The 15,074-nt window shown below is 20.6% G+C and overlaps 8 protein-coding genes across 8 annotated transcripts in view; 4 read left to right on the top strand and 4 right to left on the bottom strand. All coding sequences in view use genetic code 6, as the record gives it.

Annotated features, from left to right (window-relative positions):
* Positions 1-89, top strand: part of TTHERM_000619879 (hypothetical protein) — a gene marked incomplete at both ends in the record, with an annotated part of 402 nt that extends 313 nt beyond the window's left edge. The window contains one exon of the mRNA XM_012798083.1: positions 1-89. This exon is cut by the window's left edge and continues 313 nt beyond it. Within this exon, the coding sequence (XP_012653537.1) occupies positions 1-89 (89 nt within the window).
* A 1,090-nt stretch (positions 90-1,179) lies between these two features.
* Positions 1,180-1,533, bottom strand: TTHERM_000619878 (hypothetical protein; the record flags this gene model as incomplete). Its single annotated transcript, XM_012798082.1, has 1 exon — positions 1,180-1,533. One exon carries the CDS (start codon positions 1,531-1,533, stop codon positions 1,180-1,182), a length of 354 nt encoding a protein of 117 aa, XP_012653536.1.
* A 156-nt stretch (positions 1,534-1,689) lies between these two features.
* Positions 1,690-2,118, bottom strand: TTHERM_000619877 (hypothetical protein; the record flags this gene model as incomplete). The annotated part of the gene is made up of 1 exon (XM_012798081.1): positions 1,690-2,118. The coding sequence occupies one exon, from the start codon at positions 2,116-2,118 to the stop codon at positions 1,690-1,692; it is 429 nt and encodes a 142-aa protein (XP_012653535.1).
* Positions 2,119-4,306: 2,188 nt separating this feature from the next.
* Positions 4,307-5,422, top strand: TTHERM_00619860 (transmembrane protein, putative; the record flags this gene model as incomplete). Its single annotated transcript, XM_001017910.4, has 1 exon — positions 4,307-5,422. Exon 1 carries the CDS (start codon positions 4,403-4,405, stop codon positions 5,420-5,422), a length of 1,020 nt encoding a protein of 339 aa, XP_001017910.3. The 5' UTR covers positions 4,307-4,402.
* Positions 5,423-7,591: 2,169 nt separating this feature from the next.
* Positions 7,592-8,470, top strand: TTHERM_00619840 (transmembrane protein, putative; the record flags this gene model as incomplete). Its single annotated transcript, XM_001017908.1, has 1 exon — positions 7,592-8,470. The coding sequence occupies one exon, from the start codon at positions 7,592-7,594 to the stop codon at positions 8,468-8,470; it is 879 nt and encodes a 292-aa protein (XP_001017908.1).
* Positions 8,471-10,210: 1,740 nt separating this feature from the next.
* TTHERM_000618850 (hypothetical protein) lies at positions 10,211-10,711 on the top strand (the record flags this gene model as incomplete). Its single annotated transcript, XM_012798080.1, has 1 exon — positions 10,211-10,711. One exon carries the CDS (start codon positions 10,211-10,213, stop codon positions 10,709-10,711), a length of 501 nt encoding a protein of 166 aa, XP_012653534.1.
* Positions 10,712-11,410: 699 nt separating this feature from the next.
* Positions 11,411-13,785, bottom strand: TTHERM_00618840 (hypothetical protein). Its single transcript, XM_001017907.3, has one exon. It carries the CDS (start codon positions 13,748-13,750, stop codon positions 11,468-11,470), a length of 2,283 nt encoding a protein of 760 aa, XP_001017907.3. The 5' UTR covers positions 13,751-13,785; the 3' UTR covers positions 11,411-11,467.
* Positions 13,786-14,193: 408 nt separating this feature from the next.
* Positions 14,194-15,074, bottom strand: part of TTHERM_000618839 (hypothetical protein) — a gene marked incomplete at both ends in the record, with an annotated part of 1,526 nt that continues 645 nt past the window's right edge. Inside the window, 3 exons of the mRNA XM_012798079.1 lie at positions 14,194-14,351; positions 14,427-15,001; positions 15,052-15,074. The exon at positions 15,052-15,074 is cut by the window's right edge and continues 332 nt beyond it. Of these exons, the coding sequence (XP_012653533.1) occupies positions 14,194-14,351; positions 14,427-15,001; positions 15,052-15,074 (756 nt within the window). The remainder of the gene's footprint in view (positions 14,352-14,426; positions 15,002-15,051) is intronic.

The following is a 15,074-nucleotide window of genomic DNA, read 5'->3' as shown; positions in this document are numbered from 1 at the left end:
TAGATCTAATAAAATCCTTAAAATTAAGGTTAGTAGAAGCAAGAATTTAATAAAGAATTTAAAGATTCTAGATTGAATTTTTTAAATGAATAATTTAAGCAATTAAATTATATTTTAAATTAATCTTGAATAGAGTATAAAGATTATATATTCATTTTATCAGTTATCATTTTATTTTTTAAGTGAAATACATAAATAAACTGATAAATATTTACAAACATATATTACATATATCTATCTGTCTGTCTGTCTCTTGTAATCGTTTTTATCACTTAAAACATTTTAATTTATTTATTTATATAACATTAATAAATAAGGGTTAATATTTTTTTAAAAATCAAATCGGAATTAAATTTATTTCAACTTAAGTCCATTAATTATAAAATATAAATTTTTTGAACTTTTGCCTACCTATCATTAATTCTTACTATATCTAAGTAAATATTTTAAATACAATCATTAAATAAATAATGAATAATATTCTAACTCTTTTGTGGTAAAAGCAAATTTATAAATTCTTATTTATTTTTTTATTTGTTAAGTTTTTAATTGATTTATTATTATTATTATCCATTAATTAATTAAATTTCAATAATTGTTATTTAATATTTTTGAAAAAAAATAAATGATATAATAGATTAAATATTACGACTAATTAGAAGAAGCAATTATATATTTTTTTATGAATGATATTTAAATTTATTTTTATTAATAAAAAAAGTTTTTAAACTCTTCTCTCTAATCTCATTAGGTCCTTCATATTAATTTGGGGTATATTTATTTAATTTTTAAATATTATTCATTCATTCATATTTTTTATATGTTTAACTTTCAATTTATTTATAATATTATTTTTCTAATAAGATTTACATCTATTCTCATTCATTTTTATTATGGAATTACTTTTTTAGCTATTTTAACTAAATTTAATTTTTAATTAATTAAATAATTGTTATTTTATATTTTATCTTCATTTTTTCCTACGAAAAATGTTACTTATAAAAACAGTTTATTTGTTTGGATTGTGATATTTTTAATTTTAAAAATGAATTTAAAATAGCAAAGCTTTTTTAATTTATTTAATAGCTTTTTATTTGATTTATTTTTCATATTCTATTTTAAATGAGCTTGCTTGAATTTTTGTTTGTTTCTTTGTTAATTTAATTCATTTTTTTATTATCAACCTTTGCTTCTGCAATTTATGGATTTCATATTTTTCTTCATTTTTTCCTATTGTCTAATTAATAAACTATATATTATTTCTTTATTATTTAAACAGTAGCAATTAAATTGGTTGTGAAGGGATATAAAATTTAGGTTCTGCTATAGCAAATTGCACTAACCTCTCAAATATGAACCTTTATCTTTGGTAAAAACAATTTATTTATTTATTTGCATTTGATTGTGATATTTTTAATTTAAATAATAAATTTAAAACAGCAAAGCTCTTTTAATTTATTTGATTATTTTTTTTTCAACTTTGAATTTATCATTAATTATTAATTCATTTGATATCTTTTCTTAAATTATCATTCTAATTAGCTATCTAACTTATTTCTTCTTCTTCAATATTTATAAAGTAGCAATTAAATTGGTGCAATTGGTACATCAAGCTTAAGTTCTGCTTTAGCAAATTGCACTAATCTCTCAAATTTGACACTTGACCTTGGGTAAAAACAATTTATTTATTCATTTATTTGCATTGGATTATGAAATTTTTAATTTTAAAAATGAATTTAAACAATAAAGCTCTTTTAACTTATTTGATAAATTTTTATTTATTTTTTTCTTATTTGTTAATTATAAATATTTTTAATTTAAATAGTAGCAATTAAATTGGTGATGAAGGTGTATTAGGCTTATGCTTTACTTTGACAAATTGTACTAATCTCTCAAATTTGACACTTTCTCTTTAGTAAATACATTTTATTGACTTTAGATTGTGATATTTTTTTTTAAAATGAATTTAAAACAATAAAGCTCTTTTAATTTATTTGGTATCTTTTTATTTTATTTATTTTTTATTTCTTTTTTTTTATTTTTTTATTTCTTTGTTAATTTAACATTTTTTTCAACTGTTGCTTTTAGGACCAAGTCATTTATTTCTTATTATTTCATATTTATTCTTCACTATTTAAAAAGCTCCAATTATATTGGTGATGAAGGTATATCAGGATTAGTCTTTGCTTTAGCAAATTGCACTAATCTCTCAAATCTGACACTCTCTCTTTAGTAAAAATAAATAGATTATTTCTTTTAGATTGTTAGTATTTTTATTTATAAAAATGAATTAATTTATAGATTTTTGTTTGATTTATTTTTTTCTTTTTTTGATAAACTTAGCTCATTTTTAATTTTTAATTTTTCAATTTTTCAATTTATAATTTATTTTTTATTATTATTTTCATATTTTTTCTTCATTTTTCCTTCTAATAAATTATTTATTTTCTCTTAAATATGTAAAAAGCGGCAATTAAATTGGTGCAATTAGTGCATCATACTTAGGTACTGCTATTGCAAATTGCACTAATCTCTCAAATTTGATACTTGATCTTGGGTAAAAGCAGTTTATTTGTTTTGGATTATGATATTTTTAATTTAAAAATGAATTAAAACAATAGAGCTTTCAATTTACTTGATAGTTTATTAATTAGTTTTTCTTTTTTATTCTGCTAATTTTTAAAAGTAATTTACTCTAATTTATACTAAAGTTTAAACTAAATCAATGACCCATAATAATAATTGAAAGTACGCAGCAAGTGTCTTAAATCAAAAAGATTAGTAGTCTTTAAAGTATATTTCAGTTGATGATAAATAAGTACATGGTAAAAAATAGATGAATAAATATTAAATATTTGAATATACTATTTTTTCTTAAATTATATCTTGTAATAGTATAATTTAACCTAAAAATAGGACAGATTTTTATAATTGCTTATAATTTATGAATATCATCTTTTTATAAGTTGCAAAAAAGCTTTATTATATATATTAATATATATCAAATAATTGTTATATTACTGATTAAACATTTTTTGTCTGTAGTTAGACTTAATCCTTTTAAAGTTTTTTTGATCCACATATTAATTATTTCATTTAAATTATTTTTATATGAATGTAATTTAAAATTGATCAATTATTTAATTTTGTACTTTAGATTATTTATTTTTATGGAATATGATGAATTAGTTAAAAGTTTTAATTGTTAAATTTATCATTATAAAAATTAAAGTTTGGTTTCATTCACTTATATTATGGATTATACAGCATTTATTAATTTCTAAAAAAGCTTTTAAATTTTAACATTATGTGTATTGAAATGAATTATATATTTTATATTAATAAATAAAGACTAATATTTATTTAATTATCAAAAATTAAATTATTTAATTTATATTTTTATTGAAAACTTAATAAAATTGAATAATTTTGAATCATAAACATAGTTTTTGTTAAAGTATTGATAGAAAGCATTAAATTCTTTGCCATTTTTTAAAACTAATGAAATAAATTTTACATTAATTTGATTTATTGCTTATAAAAAGAGTAAATTAATTTATGAGAAAAATCAGTAAGTAAGTATTCTTTCTAATTATTATATTTTTATATTTAATTTATTCATTAAATATGTAAAATTAATTTAATGGTGCTGAAAATTCTATTATATTTTATCTTGATATCTCTAATCCATTTATACTTTATTAGAAAGTCAATAATATAAAATTAAGATTGAGTTTCTTTCTATTTTAATTATTTAGAAAGAAATTAAATTTTCTAATTATAATAATAAATATGATTTTCTAAATCTTATCTAGAAACAAATCAAATAAAAAATACATCTATCCATCAATCTATTAAAATTTTCATATTATATTTCTAAAATGCTAAAATTTTATGCTAAATAATAAAATAAATTTATAAACTAAAAACATATTTGATTGAATAAAATGTTATTTACCTTGCGTTTTAAGTAAGATATTTATTAAATCATTTTTTGTGTTATTAAGTTTTAGAGAGATGCTAAAGAGTCAATTAATAATTTATTTGTCTATTTGTTTAGTTTGATTGATCAGCCAGCTAATTTATTAACTACACGCAAAAATTAATTATCGGATCTTTTAAAAAATTTAAATATTGATTTACACGTAAAAATAAATGATTTAGTAGAAACTATATAAATTTAATTAATAATAATTATAATAATAACTCAAATAAATTTATGATATTTCGCCACGTTTTTAATTAAAAACTATTTGTATACTGTTTATATATTACTTTTTCTCTAAACGTCAAATATAATAATTAAATAATTAAAAAATTAAATAACTATATTATAAAAAAATAATAAATACATAAAAGCTCATTTAAAACACTTAAGAAAATATTTGCAAAAAATAGATAGATGAATTACGAATTATAAAAAAACGATACTTAACCGATCTCCTCAAATTAAGATTAATCTGCTATTTAGAATGAAAACCAAAACTCTGAAGACTTCTAACAGATACACAATGAAGATGTTATGAATGCTCAGTAATCTTAAGAAAAGGCCAAGAATGAAACAGATTTTGATTCTCACAACTCTGAAAGCAACTCTCAAAAAGATAGTTAAAAAGTCTAAGATCCCTAGAATTCTAATGAAGAATAATAGAAATCTAACAACGAAGAAAGAAAACTAAATGCCCTTTACTTTATTGGAGTTAATAGTTTGGTCATGAATGTCTTATTTTCCCACAAGTTGAGCTTCCTAAATAATATTTGTGTTCAAGTACTTGTTATAGCCTTAGCAAATGCTGTTACATATATCTCTCTTTATAAATGTAAAGAAACAAAACAGCTCTTTAAAAAAGTAAAGTAAAGTTCTTCTTCTCTATCGCAAAAGGCAAGAAACAAAATTACTAAAAAGAGACTTTTAGTATCTTTTGGAAGCTTATTATGTCTTATTCTTATAGCTATTACTATATTTTAAATAATAAGAGTTTAATAGCTCTAAAAAAACTTTAATAATCTTAAGGCAGATGTTACAGACAACTATTACAAAATCAACAGTTTATACTAGTATAGAGAATCTGATTACATGAGATTTAACTAACATCAATTTGATATTTAAAAACAAGAATAAATTAATATTTAACTTGGAAACTAATTAAGATAATTAGAAATTCTCGCCTAAAGGCAATCTCAAGAAATAGAACAACTCAAGCTAAAGCTTACCGATTAATAAAGACAGTAAATATTCCAAAACGATTAAATCAACAAATAAAAGTAGGAATCTTAACAAACACAGTAACAAAGTTAATAACAAAGCACTCAATCAAAATAATAATATTCTAACCAAAGATAGGAATAAGAAAGACCTGAATATCCAAAAATTAAACAACCAATAAGAGAATAAGTCAGATGCTCATCAACCTTTTTATGATTATAATTAAAAAATGATAATATTATGAATGTATTTTGTATGTGTTTTATTTTTCTTTGGATTTTTTTAATAATCTATTCTATAAAAATTAATTCGTTTCCATAAAAATAAATATTAATCTAATAATAAAAAACCACTTATAAATATTAATTAATATTAAAGTTATAACATAATTTTTTATATTAAAATAAAATAATAAAATAAATTATTTGCCTAAATTCAATTTTCCATCAATATATTTGACTAAATTATTTTTTTTATATAAAATTCGCAAATTTTTATAAATTAAATACAAAAATAATTCATGTATGAATGAATTTTAAACTAATTCTAAAAAAAATAAATAAGTATTTATTTATTTCATTCACCAAATTTAAAGTTTACTAATTTGATAAAGTATTTAAATTAATTAGATTTATTTATTTACTTCTTTTGTCATATTTAAATGAAAGATTTAATGTTTAATTTCAATATATGAGTAATAATTAATTATTTTAAATAAATAATTAAAAATTTTATTAAAATTAATTGTGATTACTTATTAAGTATTTTTAAAAGCAATTAATAAGTAAGTAAGTAGAATAATCAAAAAAAAAAAAAATGAATTTTCCAAAGTTAAGCTTTCTAATTAAAACCATTTTGTTTATGGCTTCTACTAAATATTTAGCATATTTATGATATTATTATCTATAGCCTATTACTATCTGATTTTGATAGATTAGTTTTTGATTTAGAGGATTGCTACCTTCAAGCTATTATGCTAATATTACTTAAAATAATATGGAAGTTTATTATTGAGTACTTTATTATTTTATGATATTCATCATGGATTTGCAAATTATGGCAACAATTAATACACTTTTTTTGAACAGAAATATTTTAAGGTAGCACCATTTGTACCTCATGTTTTAAACTTACTTTTCTACCTTTTATTTTTAATTTTAAAATAATTTAAAATTAAGCATTTATAGATTTTGAAAGCTATGAATGCTTTATCTAGTGACCTTCAGTAGTATATCATTGATAGTAGTTGCTTCTACAGCTAGTTATACTATTTATATTGAATATCAGATCTATGCTTTGTGGAGATTATATAGATTTATTATATGCATCATTAATTACTTCGTTTTATATTATTTTAGGATATCTTAAATCATTTTTCATGGATTTTATTTAGTATTCTACTTTTACGTTATTTGGTAATAGAATTTTAGTAATATTTAAAGAAAGATTAAATATAGAGACAAATCATTTCTTCAAATTTAGGATATATATGCCCAGCTATCATTTGAATGATAACAAATCTTCAAGAAAAATCTAAGAATTTAGCTTTCACATATTAAACTAATCCTTTTGCAACCCATTTTAAAATTAATAGGTGAATTTTGAGTAGTTTGTATAAAGATTTCATAAAATGAATTTGAAGCAATAAGCTAGACTCATATAAAAAAGAATATCTCTAAATAAAAATTTTACTCACAAATAAATTTGTAAATTATGAAATTTAAAAAGTAATTTAATTAATTATTTTTAGATAAAACAAATATCTATTTTCCTTCGCCAACATTAATATTTAGTACCACTATAAGATAACAATTATTTAAATGTGTGTATTAAAAAAGATAATAAAAAAGTATATTGCACTTTTACCATATTTAGTTATAATTTTAGATAATAAAAAGTTATATTTGTTTGAGTATTAAAAATATCAAAAATAAATTTTATTATGAATTCTATAATATTAATGCAAAATTTATTAATATCCATTTTAATTTTTTGTATAATATAATGGATGTTGGGAAAGCCATCTCAGTAGAATAGTAATCTATTTTATTAAATTTACACGTGTTTATAAAAAAATTGGAATTCATTTGAAAAAAAATTTAAATAAAAGGGAACGGAAATTACACTTTTTCATATATAAATATATATATATATATGATTAAGTAAGTAATTACTAATATAAATTTAATCAAAAATAATTACGAAAAGGAATGATGTTTCACCAACTTTTCAAATAGAATCTGTTTGTTAACTGTTTATATATTGTTTTTTCTCTAAGCATCAAACATAATGTATAATTAAATCATTAAAAAAATATTAAAAAAAAAATTGATAAATAAAGAAAGGTTTATTTATTTAAAACATTTCTGAAAATAGTTACCAACCATGAATTACGAATTATAAAAAAACAACGATTAATCGATTCCCTCGAATAAAGACGAATCTGGTATCTAGGATGAAAAGTAAAATTCTGAAGACGACTACTAACAGATACACAATTAAGATATTATAAATGCTCAAAAATCTTAAGAAAGTGCCAAGACGGAGAGTAATTTTGTTTCTCACTACCCTGAAAATAGCTCTCAACATGGTAGTTAAAAAGTCTAAGACCCTTAAAGTTCTAACGAAGAATAATAAAAATTAAAAAATCAAGAAAGAAAACTAAATACCCTTTACTTTGTTGGAGTTAATAGTTTGCTCATGAATATCTTGCTGAGTTTCTTCATTCATATTTGCATTCAAATATTAGTTATAGCCTTAGCTAATACTGTTACCTATATATATCTATATGAATTTAATTGGGCTAAATAACTCTTTAAGTATGGTTCTTTTTCTATATAGCAATAGGCAAGAAGCAAAATTACTAATAAGAGAATTATAGTATACTTTGGAATCTTATTATGTTTTGGTCTTATAATAGTGATAGTAAGATTTTAAGATTTAAAGAGTTAATTTTATTATCTTTAAACAGATGTTAATCAAAACTATTAAAGAATCAACCATCTACAGGCATAATTAAGAGAATCTGATTAGATTAAAAATAATAAAGAGATTTAAAGACAAGAATAAATGATTTCTTTACTTTAAAAATAAGTGAATAAGCTAGAAAAACTAGCTTAAAGTCAATCTGAAGATATTTAAGAACTAAAGGTAAAGCTTTTCTATTATTAAAGACAATAAATGTCATAAAGTGATTAAAACGACAAATAAGAGTAGAAATCTTAAAAAACACATAAACAAATTGATTAAGAATGCAATAATTGAAAAGAATAAATTTGAACCTAATCATAAGAAAGACCTGAATATCAAAAAATTAAACAACCAATAACAGAATAAGTCAGATATATATTTGTGCTTCAACTTTTTATGATTAAAATTAAATACGATAGATAATATTATTTAAATAACTTTTCATATATTTTGATTCTTTTTTATTTTTATTTATATCATTTTTACCTATTCTCATAAAATCATTCATAATCATAAAATTATTTATTAATCTAATTATAAAATAACACTAAAGTAGAAATAATAAATAAATATAAAAGTTATCAGCCATTTTTTAAAATTAAAAATAAAATATTTATAAGATAAAATTTTTGCTTTCATTCTATTTTTCATCAATACATTTGACTAAGCTATTTTATTGAATTAAAATTGATAGAGTTTTATAAATTATTTGCTAAATTAATTCATTTTTATGTATTAAATTTGCAAAAATACTAAGAAAACAATATAAACATTTAATTCATTCACCAAACTAAAAGTTTACTACTTTGATAATTATTTAAATTATTTATATTTATTTATTTTATCATTTTAGAATGAAAGAAAGTTTAATGATTAATAAATTAGTAATAATTATTTGAAATATTTATTAAGTATTTTATTAAAATTAACTGTGATTACTAAAAAGTATATTTAATAACAATTAATAATTAAGTAGAATAATCTAAAAAACAAATAATGAACTTTCCAAAGCTAAGATTTCTAACTAAAATCATTTTGTTTATGACTTCTATTAACTAAATACTTAGCATGTTTCTAATATTATTCTATATAGTCAATGACTATATGATTTTTTCTTTTATACTGATAGCTTAGTTTTTGATTTAGAGGATTGTTACCTTCAAGTTATTGTGCTAATATTACTTAAAATATTATGGAAGTTTACTATTGAGTACTTTATTATTTGTTGATATTCATCATGGATTTGTAAATTAAGGCAACAATTAATATGCTTTTGTTGAACACGAATATCTTAAGATCGCACTATTTGTGCCTCATCTGTTAAACTTTTTGCCTCTTATTTTTAATTTTAAAACCATTGCAACTTAATCATTTATAGATTTTGAAAAACTATGGTTGTTATATTTAGTAACCTTTAGTAGTATAGTATTGATAGTAGTTGCTTCTACTGCTAAGTAGATCATTTATATTGAATAACAAACATCTGCTTTGTGGATATTATATAGATTTATTATAAATGGATCAAGAATTACTTCGTTTTACATGATTTTTGGGTATCTTGTTTCATTTCACATTGAATTTAGTTTTCTACTTTTACCTTATTTGGTACTAGAAGTTTACTAATATTTAAGGAAAGATTAGATATAGAGATACTATTCCTTTCTTCAAATATAGGATATGCCCAGCTATCATTTGAATGATTATAAATCTTCAAGAAAGATCTAAGAATTTAGCTTTCGTGTATTAAATTAATCCTTTTAGAATTTAATGATAATAATATTGCTTTTATGTTCATTTTTTATTTTAGAAAATATTAATCGATATGAAATAGTTTTTTGCTTTACTTTTTTCTTTCTAATCATAGAGATATTATAGTCCTTTAATGCATGCTTTTTAATTTTTAAATATGGATACGATTTGAAGATTTACGAATATATTAAATTAACTCAAAATAACATTAATTATCAGCTAAGGAGTATTATAGAGCATGTAAAAGCTTGTTCATCTATTAATGTTCAAATTAACGCATAGTTGATGTAAGACAATCTCGATTTTTCTTGTTTTTTAACCACATTAAAAGAGTTATCCCTTATAAAATCTGCCTAACTTTAGTTAACCCTAGAAGATTAATTTACCGAATAGCTTATTATATTTGCTAAGTAAGATTAGATGATCAGCTTAAAAATATGCAACTCATTTGAAGATAAATGGGTGAATGTTGAGTAACTTGTATAATTATTTATAAAATGGATTTAAAGTAATAAGCTAGACTCCTATAAAAAAGAATCTCTAAAAGTTGAAATTTTGCACACAAATAAACTTAAAAACTACGCAATTTAAAAAGTAATAATAAATTCTTTAACTTATCTATTTTTAGATAAAATTGATAGCTATGATCCTTATAAAACAAACATCGATATTTGGTACCACTATAAGATGACAATTATTTAACTGTGCATGTTAAATAAGATAGTAAAAAAGTACATACCACTTTTACCATAGCTAGTTATATATGATTTATATGAAGACTACTGACAGGCTGACTAATATTTATTTTATTTCAATTGCATTCAAATTTTCAATATTTATAATTATTTTATGAATTTTATGAATTAAAAAATTATATATTTTTATTTGTAAATCATTTAAAAATCAAATAAATACATTTTATTATAAATTATTTTTATGAAATTAAAGAAAAAATGATTAAACTTAATTTTAATTACTTGTTATATTTATATATTACACAAGTTTGCAGGACATCAAAATTTTAGAATTTATAATTTGGGAATTTCTTAGAATTTACAAATTTCGAAAATTTTTAGAATTTAGAAATTTGTAACTGTTAAATTCTAGGATAGTGTTTTTCATTTATATTTATTTTTACATAGAACTAAAGTTTTATTTATTCAACATTTCAAAAAAAATAAAATCTATTTTAAAAAACAAATGAATGTATTTTTCTTAAAAAAATATTTTTAGATTCAAATCCTTTATTTTAATAAAGGCTATAATGATAAATAAAATAATAATGACAAATAAATAATATTAATAGAAATAATAATAAATGAAAAAAATATAAAAAAATCTAGTTTTTATTAAAATTTAATAATTTAAAAATTTTTAATTTTATTAAGTTCAAGCTAAAGAAAATGTTTATTTATTTATTTATAAAAATTTGAGAAATTAGTTTAAAAATTATAAAAAATATAGAAATTAATTTTTGTTTTTACAAATTCTGAATAATAAAATAGATTTTTAATTTAACTTATTTTCTAAATAATTAACCTGTCAATCTAGATTAAGATTATACTTGACTTAAATTAGATTGACTCTGTGTTGGTGTTCTTTATTGCTTGACAAATTACTCAAGATTATGATAATATCCTCATAAATTTCATTACTTTATTGAGTAGAGAGTATTTAAAAATACTTTTCTATTAAATCCAAACACTTGCCATTGTTTTGTTTGTGATACTAAATTATAGCTTGTATTTTCACTATATCTATTTCTAAATTTTACTAATTTGATAAAGAGGCAAAGTAGGTATCATATAGATATGTCGCTTATTGCAAATATTGCTCAGCGTCTTCAATTTTATTTTGCAAAATATATAAAGTAGTTAATAAAAGATTCATTTAAATTTAATTTTGATCAATAGGAGCTCGCTTTGAAATACTTAAGGCCTTTTAAAGAACTTCTACCGCCTAGTTGTACTCGTTATCTTAAACTAATTGTTAACTAATATCAAACATGATTTGAACTGCACTCTCTAAATCTTCTTCCTCATATTGATCTCTTACTTTTAAGTACTCTGAGCCATATTTCATAAAGTTTTTCTTATCATCTACTATTAAAGATAAATTAATTGATTCCTTTAACATCATAAAATAATAGCTTCTGTATTCTTTATCTTAGATCATTATGTTTCTAGATAGTTCACACAAAGAAATAGCAGCTTCTTTTTGTCCTTATGTGTTATGAGCTTGCTAACTCAAAGAATATAGCAGCTAATTCAAGCCAAATTTAAGAATTTCTTTATTATTTGGGAATTTTTGCAAATACTTTATAATATTTTAGCAATATAACAAAGCTTGACTAGCTTAGCCAGCTTTACTGAGTACAACAGCATGAGATAGCATATTGCTTTCAATGACTTCACTTTATTTATCAAATAATTAATATTTTGTGCAGTAATCATGCCATTTCTATCCCCATTAAATAGCCTTTTCTAACTCGTTATTCTTTTCATAAATAGTTTTTATATAGGACAAATTTTAGAATGTTTCATAATTAGAAACAAATTATTTATCATATAATTTAAGTAACATTTAATGAGAGTCTAAGCATAAATTAATAGCCTTTTAGAAATCTTAGCATTCACTATACAAATAAGCAATTCGATCTTATATAAAAACATATTTAAGAATATCTTTCTAAGCATCTAATTTTTATAGTTAATTTTTATAATAAGCAATACCTTCTTTGAAGAGTTTATTTTGAATAAAATAATTTCCTTTATCCTCGTCTTTCAAATTGGTTTTAGCTTAATTTTATGAATTTGTTTCCTACTTACTTTCACTATTATTTTCTGTCTTATTTTTATTGTCATTTTTATTTTACTGTTAAATCTATTAAAACTTTTTCTCTCTCTCCTCTTATTTTTCAACTTCAAAAGGTTGAATGTATGATTATTCCAATTAATCTAAGTATTCTCTACTAAATTTATTATACTTTTAAATTTCAACAAGAGCTTCTTCACATTTATCCTTTTAGTTTAATCTATTGTAGCAAATATATACTCCTATTAGAATATATTCAGGACGAAAATTTGAGTTATTTAACTTTACAAGCTGTTGATAAGACTTCCATCCCCACTCTGCAGCTTCTTAAAAATTTTAATCTAAATAATAAATTCCAAAATGAATGTAATATAAATCAAATATCTGTTAAGAAGATAGAGTCTACCAGTTATCCTCAGCAAGTAAAATTTGTATATCATTTAATAGTTTTTTTGATATTTCTATGTTTTTGATTTATGCCATCACCTCCAACAAATATTTTGCACTCAGAATTAAGTAGAAAGTTTTTAATTTATTTAGCTAAGAGCTAAAATCTTTATAGAGACTTTCAGCTATTTTGGAGCTTTCTTCATTTTTTTTAAGTTTATAATTTAATAATGCTTATTGCCCTTTAAAAAATATTTAAGGATTTTCATTATTTTAAGTAAATTTAGTTAGACATGATTGAACAACTATATCGCATATTTCTAGTGCTTTTTATTATTCTTCTCTACTTTTCATTTATTTTAAAAATTGGTTACTTATCTCCATAAACTTTGTGAAATTGCTTGTTGTTTAAGCATAATTCCTGTATTCTTCGATTATCTAAATTGAATCATAATTATTAATTTATTTTAGTATGTCCTCAATTTTACTCTAAGAGGATTAGCTACTGCAAAATCTGAATTAAGAAATTGAGTGATTAAAAAATGAATTTTTCAAAAATTATCCTTTTTTGAGAGAAAAATGGTTTTTCAATATGAATTTTATTTTATTGTGAAAGAAATTCATTTGTAATTTATTTACTTATTTCTAAATAGAATCTTCTCTTATTTATAAAATATAATATTAAATAATATCTACTAGATGTAAAATAAAAGATTAATCAATCATTGTTAATGAATGTAGTTAAATACAAAATTAGAGCACAAATTTCTAAAATATATTATATTTAATTTTTCTTTAAAATAAAGTTTTAATTATCTAAATGCATAAGTGATTACTATACTTTCTTGCAGAATAATAAAAAATTGTTCTTATTATTATATTGAATACTATAAAATTAAAAACTTTTTAAAGTTTTGTAATAAACTAAAAGTAAAAAAAATAGGAATAATCTTTTAAATAAAGTAAAATAATTGTCAAATTATTTTGTTCCAAGTGTAGATAAAATTAAAAAGAATACAAAGATAGAGGTAAAATAAAGTTATTAGACATACTAAAATAGCAATAAATCAATTGATTTTGTATTATTTCATAATGTCTTCACATCTTTCTTTGAATTATTAATTTTTTTTTATTTCATTCAAATATTTTGAGTACTATTGCAGTAACTCTTTGTCATTGCTTTGGGGAATAAATTTACTTATTAAATCTAAGCAGGTTTGGTAATCTTTTATTTAAAAATACAATTCACATTTGGCTTTTTAATACACTTATTAGTGAATATTTATTTGCTAGGTATTACCCTTTAATTCGCTTTGAAGTAGATCTTCCACTTACTTATAGAATTCTTCTATCTAATCGAATCTATTGAACTGTGCTTCTATCATTGATTAAATCATAAGAACCTAGAATTTCATTTCTGGATACTTACAAGTTTTAAGAATTTCTAAACTTTCTTTATTCAATTTTTCTGCTTCTTCAAATTTATTAGAATCAAGATATTTTGTTATAAAGTGAAGATTGATTTCCAAAATAAGATTTTGATCTTCAGGAGTTATTTTCATATCTTTTTTAACTTGTAAATATTCCAACCCATATTTTTCTTTTCCCTCAATATCATTCGTTTCAAAAGACAAGTATGCAGCTTTTTTTAAGTAGAGATGATATAAATCTTTAATTTAATCTTTGATTGGTCTAATCATCTCGCATGCTCTTTATGCAAGGAAGTTAGATTCTTTCAAATTTTTTAGCTTGTTTTAGAGTTAAAATTACTCCATAGTAAGCTGAAGAATAGCTTTGTATAAGGTAGAGTGATCAATTTCAACGTTTTATAAGTATCTGTTAACATGATAAGAATAGCTCAAAGCTTCTTAATACCTTTAAAGTTATTTAAGTGATTCGATGTGGAAAAACATACTGATAAGTACTTATTAATCAAAAACTGAAAAAA

This window comes from Tetrahymena thermophila, assembly GCF_000189635.1.
Source record: "Tetrahymena thermophila SB210 genomic scaffold scf_8254605, whole genome shotgun sequence".
NCBI lineage: Eukaryota > Ciliophora > Oligohymenophorea > Hymenostomatida > Tetrahymenidae > Tetrahymena > Tetrahymena thermophila.
This window is presented reverse-complemented; position numbering and strand designations above follow the sequence as displayed.